Source organism: Molossus molossus, unplaced genomic scaffold (genome assembly GCF_014108415.1).
Source record: "Molossus molossus isolate mMolMol1 unplaced genomic scaffold, mMolMol1.p scaffold_m16_p_6, whole genome shotgun sequence".
Classification (NCBI taxonomy): Eukaryota; Metazoa; Chordata; class Mammalia; order Chiroptera; family Molossidae; genus Molossus; species Molossus molossus.
The window spans coordinates 92,898,106-92,912,366 of record NW_023425399.1 but is presented as its reverse complement, the minus strand read 5'-3'; the positions used below and the strand labels follow the sequence as shown (position 1 = coordinate 92,912,366).

The following is a 14,261-nucleotide window of genomic DNA, read 5'->3' as shown; positions in this document are numbered from 1 at the left end:
AGTACTACGCAGCGGTAAGAAAGAAAGATCTCTTGTCCTTTGAGACTACATGGAGGGACCTGGAAAGTATCATCCTGAGTGAAACAAGCCAAGCAGAGAAAGACAAATTTCATATGATCTCACTGATTTCTGGAATATAATGAACATAACAGTTTGAGGACAATCCCCTAAGGAGTGGGGAGCTGAGAGAGGGATGAACAACAGAATTTATATGCATATAGGCATGAACAGTGGACATGGACAACAATCGGGGGAAGGGGCGGGGAGGGAAGGGGGAGGGGGGAACCACTGGGGGAAAAAAGGAGAATCATTTGTAACAAAAATTATTCAATAAAAAAAAAAAAGCAGTGGTACATATACACAATGGAGTACTATGCAGCTGTAAGAAAGAAAGATCTCTTATCTTTTGAGACGACATGGAGGGACCTGGAAAGTATTATCCTAAGCAAAACAAGCCAAACAGAGAAAGACAAGTATCATATGATCTCACTTATTTGTGGAATATAATGAACATAACAGTCTGAGGAATGGGGTAGTCCCAGAGACGTGGAAGTGGGGTACAGACTAATAATCCCCAGAAGAGGGGGTACGGGGGGAGAGATAAACCACGGAACTTATATGCATGTATGCATGAACAATGGACATGGACAACAAAGCTGGGGACAGGGCAGGGAGGGAGGGGGAGGAGGGAATCGGGGGGGGGGATCATCTGTAACAAAAACAAATAAATTAAATAAATAAAAGCTTTTAAAAGGGAAAAAAAAAAAAAAAAATAAATAAATAAATAAAACGCACCTTGAATATGATTATGTAAGTGAAATAAGCCAGTCAGAGAAAGACAAATAGTATCACATTATCTCAGTTATATGTAGAACCTAATGAACAAAATAAGCTAATGAATAAAATAGAAACAGAGGTAAGGAAACATGGAACAGACTGAAGAATCTGGGAGAAGCCAGGCGCAGGGAGGCAGGAAGAGATTAACCCAAGAACTCATATGCATATATGCACTGCTAATGGGCACTGCCAATAGGGTGGGGAAGGTCTGGGGCAGGGTAGGAATCTGGAGGAGGGGGACAAGGAGGAGAGCGGGCCCATCTGTAACACTCTCAACAATAAAGATAAAAAATGCACCTTGAATATTTAAAAGTTGTCTAAACTATACAATGTCTATTTACAACATGTAATTAACTGAAACTGCTTTGAAATATGTAGACTATTAGTAAAAAAATGACTAGTCAGTCAAGACACAAATATTTTAAAATAAAGCAGTAAAATTTTTTTAAAGTTGAAGAATGCATTATACTTCTATTTGCCTTAACATAAACTTTCCTTATCTAATCTATTTTCATTCAAGTTAAAACTGAAAACCATTACCCTAGTGAGGAAGACTTAAAATGCTAACTATATGATGTACCTGGATGAAACAATTAAAAAGCAGTTAAGAAAAAATAAAAACATGCTGTTTAAAAAAAGAAAATGTGCCTTTAAGGAAAGTTTTGTTTTTCAAGGCAAATTTGAAGTACCCTCTAATAGAAAACTGGTAACAAAAAGTAAAAGCTTCTGTGTCTGAAATTTTAAAATTCAGTTGCCATAAAACAATTAACTATGACCTGGGCCAAAAAAGATAGATTAGGTAGACTCCTCTTTCCAAATGTAACTCTCAAAATACACACACACACACACACACACACACACACACACACACCACACACCAACTCCCCAGAGCAGTTCTTAAAGTCCAAGAGAAAAATCCTATTATTTATCAGTTAAAAAATAAAACAAGATCTGTGACTATAACATTGTAGATGTATGCTACTCTGTCTATTAAAGATTCCATTGTGGTTATAAAATGATTAAATCATAGAAACATATGGAATTACTTTGGTAGCTTGATACAAGTGGTTAAAAGATTCAACCAAAAAGAGAGCTAAGGAAACACCACAGGAAAACATCTTCAAACTTACAATTCTCTTCAAACATATGTAACATTTTATAAATAGCCTTTGCTAAATTGACAATTTAAGTGAGAACCTCTGGGGCAATCTTATTACATTTCTTCGGTCTTCGTTATTAAAGCAATTGTCTGGCCTTGGCACAGACATGGTTCCCACGTGCAAATTCTACCACAGATGATTTTTACATTGGTAATTTAAAACTGAGTAGATGAAATTCCAGATTATGTAAATTAACACGGTCATCCATTAAATTAGATGGCATACTATGTATTATGTAAATTCTTAGTATCACAATTTGGAGAAATACGTATAAAACAGAAAATTTAACTGAGAGACCATTTAAAAAAATAATGTAAAATTTATGTCCTGAGGAAGGCTGAAAACACTTAAATCATTTAGCCAAGGAAAGGAAAGGCTACAAAGAAGAGTGAACGACTGAACCCTGACTTATGGACACTAACTGGGTGTCTTCCAGGCTCTGGAGGCATGGTGGCAAGCTGGAGTAACGCGGTCCCCGCGCTCATGGAACCTGCATCTTGAAGGGGGAGAAAATGATGATAAGAAATCGACAAGCCCCATGAGGGTGAGGATGTCTGTGTTGGTATCCCCAGCACCTACAACAATACCTGGCACATAGTAGGTGCTCAATAAATATTTATTGAATTAATAAAAAAGAAACTTCAGCAAGTGATGAAAATAAAGAAAACAAAACAGAATGAACAGAAAGTAATGGACAAGGATGGGGTGGCAGGTACATATTATTTCAGATCAGAGAATTAGAAGAGGTTCCTCTTAAGAAAATGCTGTTAGAACTTAAGACTTACTAACCAAAGCGAGACTTGCAAAGTTCTGAAAGAAGCGCTTTCCGGGAGGAGGAAGCAAGGGCACTGGCCTGAGGCAGGAGTGGTTTGACAACTAAACATTCAGACTGGTCAGTGTGGGTAAGCCATGGCAGCCACAGCAGAGCCAGATTTTATTCAAATAGTTTGGGCAAAAGATGTTGGTCCCCAACAGGGTCAAAGCAGTGGAAATGAAGAGAGCATGTACCTTCTTGATCTATTTTGGAGGTGAGGTGTAGACTTGATTTGCTGATAGGTTAAATATGTGAAATGAGGCCAAGAGTAGTATTAAAAATGTCTCCTAAGTTTGGTGCTTAAACAACTGGGTGGATAAGGCTACTTACTGAGATCAAAAAATGAGGGGAAGAGGAGGTGTCAGATAAGTAGTGGAGGGAGGGACAACTTTTACAAGTAGCCATATAATTAGTAGTTCGGGTAAGTGGTTGTATATTGCAGTTTGAAGCTAAGAAAATAGATTGAGGTAGAGAGCTATAAGTTTGGAAGTTGTTTCCAGAGATGATGTTTAAAGCATGGAACCAAAGAGTCATCAGGAAGAAAGTGGAGAAAATAATTATTCCATGGAAAAGCAAAGAATTAAAGATAGAGGTTGAAGTGAGGTAAGTTTGATGAGAGTTTAATAAGAGAAAGAACATTCTAGCATTCTAACTAGAGTTGTGCAGAAAGAGACTGGATTGCTCGCATATATTATGGACGATCCACTAAAGGAGGTATTTTAAGAAGCAAGGGCTAGATGATCGATCATCTGGAGGATTACTACTATAGCGATTCTTATAAAGGATGGGAGTTTCCCTCCAGATGGCCTTCAAAGGTACCATTTAAAGGGACTTTCAAGAGTGTATGATTTACCTTCACTTCTGCATATTATTTTGTTACTAAGTAGATTTCAAAGTAAAAAAAAAAAATCAACGGCATATAAAATTATCTACTAGTAGCCATTACACATTACCTGTTTTTGTCAGCAAAAGGTTATCCAAGTGCCTGTCTCCAACTCCAAGTATATATGTAATCACACAATATCCAGCTGCAAAAAGTTAAAGAAAACAACTGTGAAAAACACTTGCAAACCAGGTTACACAGAGCACTGGCTATGAAAGCAATTTGTGCTACTTTAATTTCAATTTGCTTACTGTTTTTGATATCTCACCTGAATTCTCAAATTAAATTTATAAGTTTTGACTCTGTGAAGATTTTATTACTTAAAACTCAAAAGAATTTTCTCAAATTATAAAAACCACTTGATATCAAAAGCAAAATTGGGTTTCAGTTGTACCACTTCTCGTTTCAAAATGGACATGTGTTAAAGATGATAGTGAAAAAGAAGTGTCTACAGAAATACACATAATGAAGTCAACCATCCCACAACCGCTGTCTACAAGGTAACAAAAGTAAATGCAGGGTTAAAAAAAAAACAACAACTTTAGAGAAACAATTTTGAAGTTTCACCAGATAGAAAAAAATGAACTCACTTAAGTGGTAAAGACATTTATGAAATTCACACCATGATCTTCTAAAGTATTAAGGAAGATTACATGACCAGGGTGAGGGACAGTTATTGGCTCTAGCTGTATTCTCTATGTTCTTTTTCTTCTAAGGAGTCTGAAAACTTGGCATGTGTTGAAAATGCTCAAACAAAATCTGAAGAATTATTTTTCCCTTTCTCCCATTAGTAACCTGACAATAAATACAACTTGCAAAAATACATTATGACTAAAACAGTATTTACAAAAAATGTTTATATCAGCCAATATGTAGACAAATGACTAGAACACCTGTTAATAAGATCAATCCTGTCCAAATTCAATGAACACTGAAGTTCATCCGACTCAGGTTCTGAAGGCCAATTCAGAAGTCCAAAAGTGATTTAACTGATGATATAATTATGGTATTAATCTTTAACTATTAAGTAATAATCGGTTAAAATTGATTGAAGCCTAGAGATTTAGCGAGGTACTTTATTTTCATAATTTTAAATCCATCCTTCAAGTGTAAAATCTTAGGCTCCAAGGGTTAAGAGGGTTGTCCAAGGTCAATGGGCTGGGAGTTGAATTTAAGTTTAACTCTGAAATCCTTGCTCATGCCATTTTTGCTCTATATAATTCCTCCTCCCGAAAGTAGCTATTAGCTATTTTGATAGGTACAATACTCCACAAGCTATTACAAAACTGTATATTTTTCAAATAAATAACCATATTCTAAATATAGATAAAATTATATATTATGTATTTCAAAATATATCCATATCTAGACTATGAATGGAAGATCCCATACCATCATTCAAAAATGCTTCTAATCATATCACTAATCTACTAATAATTTTTACTTAACTATAACAAGCCAGTTATAAATGAAATCAGTAATTTTCAAAATATAGTCTATAGTATGACAGGGACTAATCATTTGCCTACACAGTATTCTATCTATGCTTCTTCCTTACAACAAAACAAAACAAGGATTTATGGAGCAAGACTGTGCCTTGGTAAAAAAACCACATTTCCCAGACTCATTTGCATGTATCCATATGCAATGTTCTGGTAATTTCACTAAGTGAGCAGGGTTTTCACATTTTAGTCAATATCTACAGGTTGTATATGAGTGTATAGATTTCAAATAGAATAAGTAAACATTCCTTTATTAAATGGATTTATGATGCTAAAAAAGTTTACAGTACCTAACTGAAAGTCAAGTAAAAGGACAGTTGTTTGGGGGCATGCAAACTATCCTACTGAATAGGTGCTGAGATCAAGGTGTGGTGAACTAGATGGCCGACAATTTTAACCCTCTCACTCAAGGCGGGACCTTTTCCTTGCACAGGCATGCTCTGTGGCTGCTTTGACCAAGAGAATATGACAGAAGTGACCGACCACCAGCTTGTCACTCTGGCCTTCAGAAACCAACACTTTCCACCTCCTGTCTCCTAAAATACTTCCTCTTAGAACCCAGTCCTGAGAAGCCTCGCTGAGAAACAATACAAACTACCTGTCTTGTGAGTGATCTGTCACCTAGTCAAGTCCATGTATGACGTGATTTTTTTCAGATCATAGAAAACACAGACCTGAAGGTCTGAGAAAAACTGGAAAGAAAAAGAAGGAAAGAAGGAAAGAAAGCAGGAAGGGAGGGAGAGGAGAGATAAATACAGCATGAGAGAGCAAGAGAGAGTTAAGTGAAGAAAAACATTTTTTTTTAATATTTCAGTCAGTGTTTTTTAGTCTTTAAATCTAAATACAGTGTATGTAGTCATTTTTATGGGAAACAGAGTCATATGTAACACATATATTCCTTCAGTAAAAATAAGAATTAAAAACATAAAGGATTCTAATAGACATACACACACATTTTCAGTGTTCGCAAATCTCCTAGGAATATATTTTATTTATACTTCTCAGCTAAAAATGTATCAAGTGTAAATTTGGAAATAAGTTGTGGGGTTCAAAATTACTGGGAATACTACTACATAAAGAACACTGTTCAAAAATTTTAAAATGTTGTGAATAACAAATCAACTTATAAACCATAACATAATGTGAAAGTTTAAATATAGTTGTTATATGTCTGGAAAGTCCTCTCTCTTGCTCCCCCCAGCTATGATTGCTCAATATAGGTAGAAATATAGACAAAAACATAAATAAATATTTATATAAAACAGAAATAACATATACCATATAGCATTTGGGGCTCAAATCTAGTGTTAACTCCCTTAAACAATCAAGTTATTGAAAAAAAAAAACTTAAGAAAATGAAAAATAAATCTTTAGAATGCAAGCTTCATGAGGACAGGCATAAATAATTAAAATACAGGAATTAATCCTATGGCATGCTGCTACTTACTTCCAGGAATGGACCATGACTACTAATTTAAAATGCCACGAGAGGCACCCTCATAACACAACACTGTTATTTAGGCTCTTGTTTTATCTAAAGCATACATATTGCTGACTGAGACTTCTTCAGCAGTCTACTTAATTGCAGTTACTCAAACAAATGGAAAATCTAGAGTGAAATTAACAGCCCCCAGGAAGAGATAACTAGTGGCTATAAAATAGTGACTGCGAAGATACATCCTTTAAAGACTAAATACAATTTATACATCATTATTATTATTAATCAAAATTATTAATGACTTCTTTTTTTTTTTTTTTTTATCCTCACCTGAGGACATTTTTCCATTTTTTGTTCAGGTAGAGTGGGAGGGAGAGAGAGGAACAGAGAGAGAGAGAGAGAGAGAAACATCGATATGAAAGGAACACATCGAGTGGCTGCCACCCACACGACCGACCAGGGCCGGGGACAAACTGCAACCGAGGTACATGCCCTTAGCGGGAACCGAACCCGGGTCTCTCCGGACCGCAGGCGGACTCTCTAACCGCTGAGCCAAACCGGCCAGGGCTATTAATGACTTCTTAAGTCAACATGCCACCCACTGGGGATTTGGACCACAACCTGGGCATGGGCCCTGACCGGAAATCAAATAGGTGACCTCTTGGTGCATGGGTCAATGCTCAACCACTGCGCCACAGTGGCTGGGATCAGAGAGCATTTTTGTGCCTCCCCAAAATCCACAGGTTGGAACCCTAATGCCCAAAGTGATGGTACTATTAGAAGGTGGGAGCTTGGGAGGTCTTAGGTAATGGGGTTGGAGCCTCATGAATGGTACTAGTGCTCTCGTGAAAAAGACATCACAGACTCCCAGCCTCTTCCACCACAAGACACACGAAGTCTTCAAACCAACGAAGACCCTCAGTTTACCATGCTGGTGTCTGTGCCTGCAATTCCAGCCTTCAGGACTGTAAGACATACATTTCTGTTGTTTATAAGATGCCTGGTTTCTGGTATTTTGTTATAGCAGCCTGAAGGGACTGAGACAGTATTTTAGCACATTTTAAATGAGTATGAATATGGCAATCTCAGAATGGCCGACCTTCCTTTATTCAATCGTATCAATGGAAAGTAATAGTTCGTAAAACTTACCACAGCTTTTAACATAAGTGTCCATAACCTCAGCACTGATCCCATAGGGCCCATTGTCACTTGGTGCATATTTTCTAAAAAAGTTCTGAAAAGACATTATTTACATGTTAACAAATTCAATATAATCCTTAAACATATTAGGCATTTCAAAACTGTAAATAATGGTTATAGGTGTCTAACTCAAAATTCAGTCAGTAATTACAAAATGTAGATTTTAAGAAGCATATTCTTCAGGAATAAGTCTACTGTTATGCTTACTAACTGTTAAGACCAAAAAAAGAAAACCCAAAACATATATTTGCTGCTACTTCTATAACACAGGGAAAATATAAAATAAAAGATATTAAATTATTGCTGTATCTCCAAACTTAACATATCACTTTGTTTCATCTTTCTCCTGAAAGTGAACAAGAGGTTTTATTTTTTTATATCACACATTCTCCTGAAAATGAACACGAGCTGTTATTTTTTTAAATTACAGTCAGCCCTTGGTATCCACGGGTTTCACAGCCATGAACCAAAAATATTCGGGAAAAATGTTACATGTTGCTAATATGTACTATGTAGTTAGGCATACTATGGTTACATCTGTACTGAACATGTACAGATTTTTTTCCATGTCATTATTCCCTTAGCAACACAGTAGAATAACTATTTACATTGTATTAGGTATTATAAGTAATCTAGAGATGATTTAAAGTATACGAGACAATGCACATAGACTATACACATATATCATGTCATTTTATATAAAAGACTTGAAGCATCCATGGATTTTGGTATGCTAGGGGTTCTGGGACCAATCCCTCAATACTGAGGATACTGTTATCTTTAAAAGCACAGCTAATAAAACATTGTTACCATTAACAAGCTCATTAAAATTACATCCAAATTTTTACATAATTTTTTTTAATTAAAAAAAATTTTTTTCTTTATTGATTTTAGAAGGAGAGGGAAAGATAGAAACATCAATGAGAAAGAACATCGATTGGCTGCCTCCTGCATGCCCCACACTGGGGATTGGGCTTACAACCTGGGCATGTGTCCTGACTGGGAATTGAACCAGCAACTTCTTGATGCATGGGTCAACGCTCAACCATTGAGCCACACCTGACAGGCCAAATTTTTACATAATTATAATGCAAGTGTTAAGAACTCTCAGCATTCAGTAGAAATTGATGGACAGATAAATATGAGAAAGATGGTGACAGAACAAAAGAATCATAGGAGCACAGTAAATACATTAGTGTCCAAAGAGTATGAAAACAACAGGGGAAAACAGTGTATTTAATCTTTTTACCCCACACTACTAACTCGACTATTCCCTTTCATTTCAATGTTAAAGAAAAACACACAGAGTGTATTTTAAAAAATAAGTTTATCCTATGTTTTCAGTTTTTATGAATACCCTGAAGTTTGACACATGATCTATATACCTAGAATATGTAAAGAACTACTATAAATCAATAAAAAAAAGACAACCCAACAGAAAATGAGCAAAAAATGTGAGTAAGTACTTCACAGAAGAAATAAATGGCTTATACATTTATTTTTAAAATGTTCAACCTTGTGAGTAATCAGGGAATGCAAACTAAAACCACAATAAAGTGCAGAAACTTAGAAGTCTGACAATACCAAACTACGCAAAGACATGGAGCCACGAGAAATAAAGAAGTACAACCATTCTAGAAGATAATTTTTTTAAAATAAATGTTTTTTTCTTTATTGATTTTAGAGAGAAAGAGGAAGGGAGGGGTAGAGAGAGATAGAAACATCAATGAGAGAGAACAATGATTGGCCGCCTCCTGCATACCCCCCACTGGGGATCTGGCCCACAACCTGGGCATGTGCCCTGACTGGGAATCGAACTGGCAACCTCTTGGTGCATGAGTCGATGCTCAACCACTGAGCCACTCCGGCCGGGCTAGAAAATAATTTCTAACTATATACTGAAGTTGAAGATGCAAATAACCTATGACTCAGCCTAACTATACACATGGATCAAACCTGAAACCAAGAATCAATACACAAACTGTCATCACTTTACAAAAGCATAATTGTACAGAGCAACACAATAATTGATAACTTTATTGAACGATTGGTTAATTAGTTCCGTTAGAACCTATGTTAAAGTGCTGCATACATTTCATATAATCTCTAGAACAATCCTAGAGCTAGGTACTATTAATTTTTACCCAAATTGTGCAGATGCAAAACCTAAGGCTTAAAGGGTATGTTAGGGAGTTCCCAGACCTCTGATAGATTTCATTTGTTAGAAGGAGTCACAGACTCAACCTATAGTTGTAACCTAAATTAGGTTTACTATAGCAAAAGGCACCCTCTGCCTAGTCAACTATAAAGGGAAAGCAGGTTGTTTGCTATAAATTATATTATTTATACAGTACGGTAATTGTTATCAATTACAAAACAGAGAGAACACACTGAAAGCCAAGTTCCCTGATACCAGCCAAAGGCTGACCTTGCAGTCAATCAGGCTCTTGTAAAGACAGAGCCTTAGCCTGCTACGTCAACTCTTCTGCACAAAGGGTTAAGCAGTCATTCAATGTTAACTGCTAAAAAGCTACATAGCCAAACTTCAACCACAGGGAGTTTGATGTTTTCAATCTGAGTGTTTAACCAGTGCACATAACTACACCCCAAACATAAGAACAGAATAACTACTTGCCCTGCCAAGAAATCAGAGTAATGCTTTTCTGCAAATCTAGACTCCATAGTGAATTACTGGGACACTCTAAATTGAAAAAGACAACAACAAACACACTGTAGCAAATATCCTCTATCAAGCCCCTGGTCAATTATCTTTCATCTCAGGCATATCAGTTATTCTGTGAGAATTACATATGCTTTTCTTACACAGGAAAAAAGAAAAATCATATTTAAAAGATAACACAAACCATAAAAATGTAATAAGAACTAATCTATATATTTTAAATATAAAAAATTTCCAAAGATCCACATGGCTTAGTCCTAGGATCTACTAGCCTTTTCTTGTATTAAAGGAGAGCAAAGAGGTTGGAAGGGGAGGAAAGGAGCCTTAAAAAATAATTGTGCAGCCCTGCCGGTTTGGCTCAGTAGTTAGAGCATTGGCCCAACGACCAAAGAGTCAGGGGTTCGAATCCAGTCAAGGGTGTTGCCTCAGTTGCAGTTTGGTCCTGGACCTGGTCAGGGTCGTGCAGGAGGCAACCAGTCGATGTGTCTCTCTGGTGTCGATGTGTTTCTCTCTCTCCCTCCCTTCCTCCTATACTATCTGAAGAAAAATGGAAAAATATCCTCAGGTGAGTATTTAAAAAAATAAAATAATAATTATAATAATTGTACAAAACATGCATGAGCAAGAATATCACTATAACACTATTCTAAACAAAAATTTGAAATAATCCAAATATCCACTAATGGTTAAGTTAAATATTTCCATACTTTGAAATACAGCCATAAACTTTAAGACATTTTTAATTTATTCACCAATTAATTACTGATCTCCTATTATGTGCCAAGCACTGTTTAAGGATTTGAGCCTCTATATGTCCTAACATGAAAGAATTTCCAACTGTTAGCATTGTTTACTTCTGAGGAAATAAAAAACACGTGAAGGAAAACAGGTGATAAAAGGAGACCTTCCTTTTTAACTTACATACTTTTATAAAGACTGACATCTTTATAACAAGAATATATTCATGAATTCTATAAATCTTTAAATACTATACCTGAATGCTTCCTTCTGTATCAAGAACTTCAGCAACAGGAACTGACTGGATAAACTGCATGAAGCCTACACAGAAATATATGCATTTTCTTGAGCAGAGTTACTAGTTAAGCAATAAAAATAAAGGTTCTACTAAGAACAGCCTTCATTTGCAAATGTATATGCTACATACCTGAATAACTGAACAAGGCCTACAAACATTATTTAGTTTTATACTGGCAGTTACCTCATATGAACTACAAGGAAACTTTTAAAAAATTAGACTAATTTAATCTGTATGATTCTCTAGGCCAATTTCTATTATTGGACACAAGGAACCCAAACATGTAAAAAGGCCAAACTTCTTAAATCTGGCATAAAAATGTCTTCTTTCTGTATTCTTCAATGTTCTTTTTTAACATATCAATTAAATTTTTTCCATTCCACATTTAAAATCACTTTAAGAAATGTAAAATTGTATAATATCTATCACCTAATCCTAAAACTGTATTATGTGCATTAGCTTTTTTAATACTCCATCTTCTGCCCTTTACTGGTAATGACAGAAGAAAGTATAAATCCTTTAAACTAACAAAAAGAAGGGGGAGGAGATAGTATACAGGAGACAAGGAGGAAAAAAATCTGGAAACGACAGGAGTATAAAACAGCAAATACATGAAAAAAATCAAGCTGAGTGAAGGAAAGGATTTCAGGATCATAAACACCCCCAATTTGGCCTTGGTGAGGCTCATATCACAGTTACTGCATGCAAATTAGGAGACTGGATACACTTATAGAATATGAAATGTCTCACTCATTACTATATCATACACACAAAACAGTCTTCATTAATTAACAAGATTTTTATTGTTTTTTCTACTCTGCAGCAAGAACTTTGCCAGGTAAGACAGAGCCCTGACCCTGCCTTCATAGATCACACGAGCTTGCCGCTTTATTGGGATAAAGACTTCAGATGCAAGGGTACTACGAAAGGGAACAGAAAAAGGAGACCTAAATCACAGTAGAGATCAGAGGGCACCTGAACATTTGAGCCACGTGTTGAGGGACAGTGAAAGTTAACGGGTAAAGCTGTGGAGGAAAGAATGTTAGAGCTGGTGAACACGGCATATGGGAAAGCCTTAGGGCCAGAGAGAGTGCACTGGAGAGGGTGCACTGGAGAGGGTGCACTGGAGAGGGTGCACTGGAGCGGGTGCATTGGAGAGGGTGCCCTGGAGAGGGTGCCCTGGAGAGGGTGCACTGGAGAGGGTGCCCTGGAGAGGGTGCCCTGGAGAGGGTGCCCTGGAGAGGGTGCACTGGAGAGGGTGCCCTGGAGAGGGTGCACTGGAGAGAGAGCACTGGAGAGGGTGCACTGGAGCGGGTGCATTGGAGAGGGTGCCCTGGAGAGGGTGCCCTGGAGAGGGTGCACTGGAGAGGGTGCCCTGGAGAGGGTGCACTGGAGAGGGTGCCCTGGAGAGGGTGCCCTGGAGAGGGTGCACTGGAGAGGAGGGAAGGTGGCCGGTACGGCTGCAGCCTTGGAAGCCAGGGGGAGAGCGGCAGAAGACAGGCTTCAGAGACAGGCGCAGGGGCCATGTCACACCCGGCCAGGATGAAGCTGAGGCTTTCTGCCCGTCCCATGAGCAAATGAAAGCTAGTAAATCAACTTAAGCAGGATAGTCAAAGAGCATATTTGCACTTTTAATGAGATCATTCTGAGAGGAATTAAACTATCAAAAAGATTCGGAAGAGCCGAGGGAAGAGCAGGAAACCTAAAAGAGATACTTGTCTCTCTAGGTATCTAAGGGTAACAAGAGTACGGAATTAGTAACAGGAATTAGCCAGCATGCCTAGGGAATCTTTCACCAAACTTCCAGAGGTTACTCAATCTCAAAAAGATGTGGATGCTACAGATCTATGTAAAAAAATCAGTTAATTGGTGGCTTTTATAGGTAGAGAACAATAACAAAGCCACTCTGGTCATAGTAACTCTGAAATGATGATTCAGGACAAAGACTGTCATGGAGAAACTACTGTGAATTATAACCAGTTTTGAATACAAAGAAATACACTCTAAAGGTTTTAGTTTTTCTTCCAAATATGACATTTAACAATTTCAAGGGGAAGGAGAGAGGCAGGCAGGCCAGCCCAACTGTTCGTCAGTGCTACAAATGAGTTCCATCTCTAACATTTGTAATAACTTTCCATTAAAAAAGGACAAGTATATTCCTTGCACATTGAAATAAACAATCACTGAGTAATATAAACTCACCATGTTTCGTACTAGTGGCTAATACTTTATAGGGCGTTAACTTCAAGTCCAGATTTTCTTTCCGTAGTAGCTTTTGATCAAAAGATAAAATATATTAACTAAATGTAAAGACTGTTATGAAACAGTTTTACAGGCAAGTACTATAGCAGTTTATTACAAGATATACAGGAGGTGAACCTAAATTAAGGTTTAACTGAACTTTCATCTAAATAAATGTATTAAGCACTTACTGGATGGTATGTCACATTTTTATCTTATCCTAAATCCCTGTCAGTTTTCAGACGAGATCGGGCGTGTTCAGGGTGGTATGGCCGTAGACCCCTGTCAGTTTTCAATGAGAGGCAGAGTTCCTCCTACTAATTTATGCAGTTGTTTTCTGCTCATGAAGTACTTCAGATTCAGAAAAAAATAAATTAAGAGCAAATATGTCCCTTTAAAATCCAGGGATAGGGATGGGAATTTAAAAAGATCTAGTTGACTAAGAGAAAGGAAATTACTAAGTTCAACAA

At 37.0% G+C, this 14,261-nt stretch overlaps 1 protein-coding gene across 3 annotated transcripts in view; it reads right to left on the bottom strand.

Moving 5' to 3' along the window:
• PIK3C3 (phosphatidylinositol 3-kinase catalytic subunit type 3) overlaps nt 1-14,261 on the bottom strand; it is a 146,998-nt gene that overhangs the window by 45,835 nt on the left and 86,902 nt on the right. For all 3 annotated transcript variants that reach the window (XR_004957057.1, XR_004957058.1, XM_036244741.1), the window contains exons 18-21: nt 13,753-13,822; nt 11,509-11,573; nt 7,784-7,868; nt 3,765-3,839 (exon numbers count right to left, since the gene is read on the bottom strand). Coding sequence is in view for 1 of the 3 variants with exons in the window: in XM_036244741.1 (XP_036100634.1) it covers nt 3,765-3,839; nt 7,784-7,868; nt 11,509-11,573; nt 13,753-13,822 (295 nt within the window). In the remaining 2 variants the exon portion in view is untranslated. The remainder of the gene's footprint in view (nt 1-3,764; nt 3,840-7,783; nt 7,869-11,508; nt 11,574-13,752; nt 13,823-14,261) is intronic.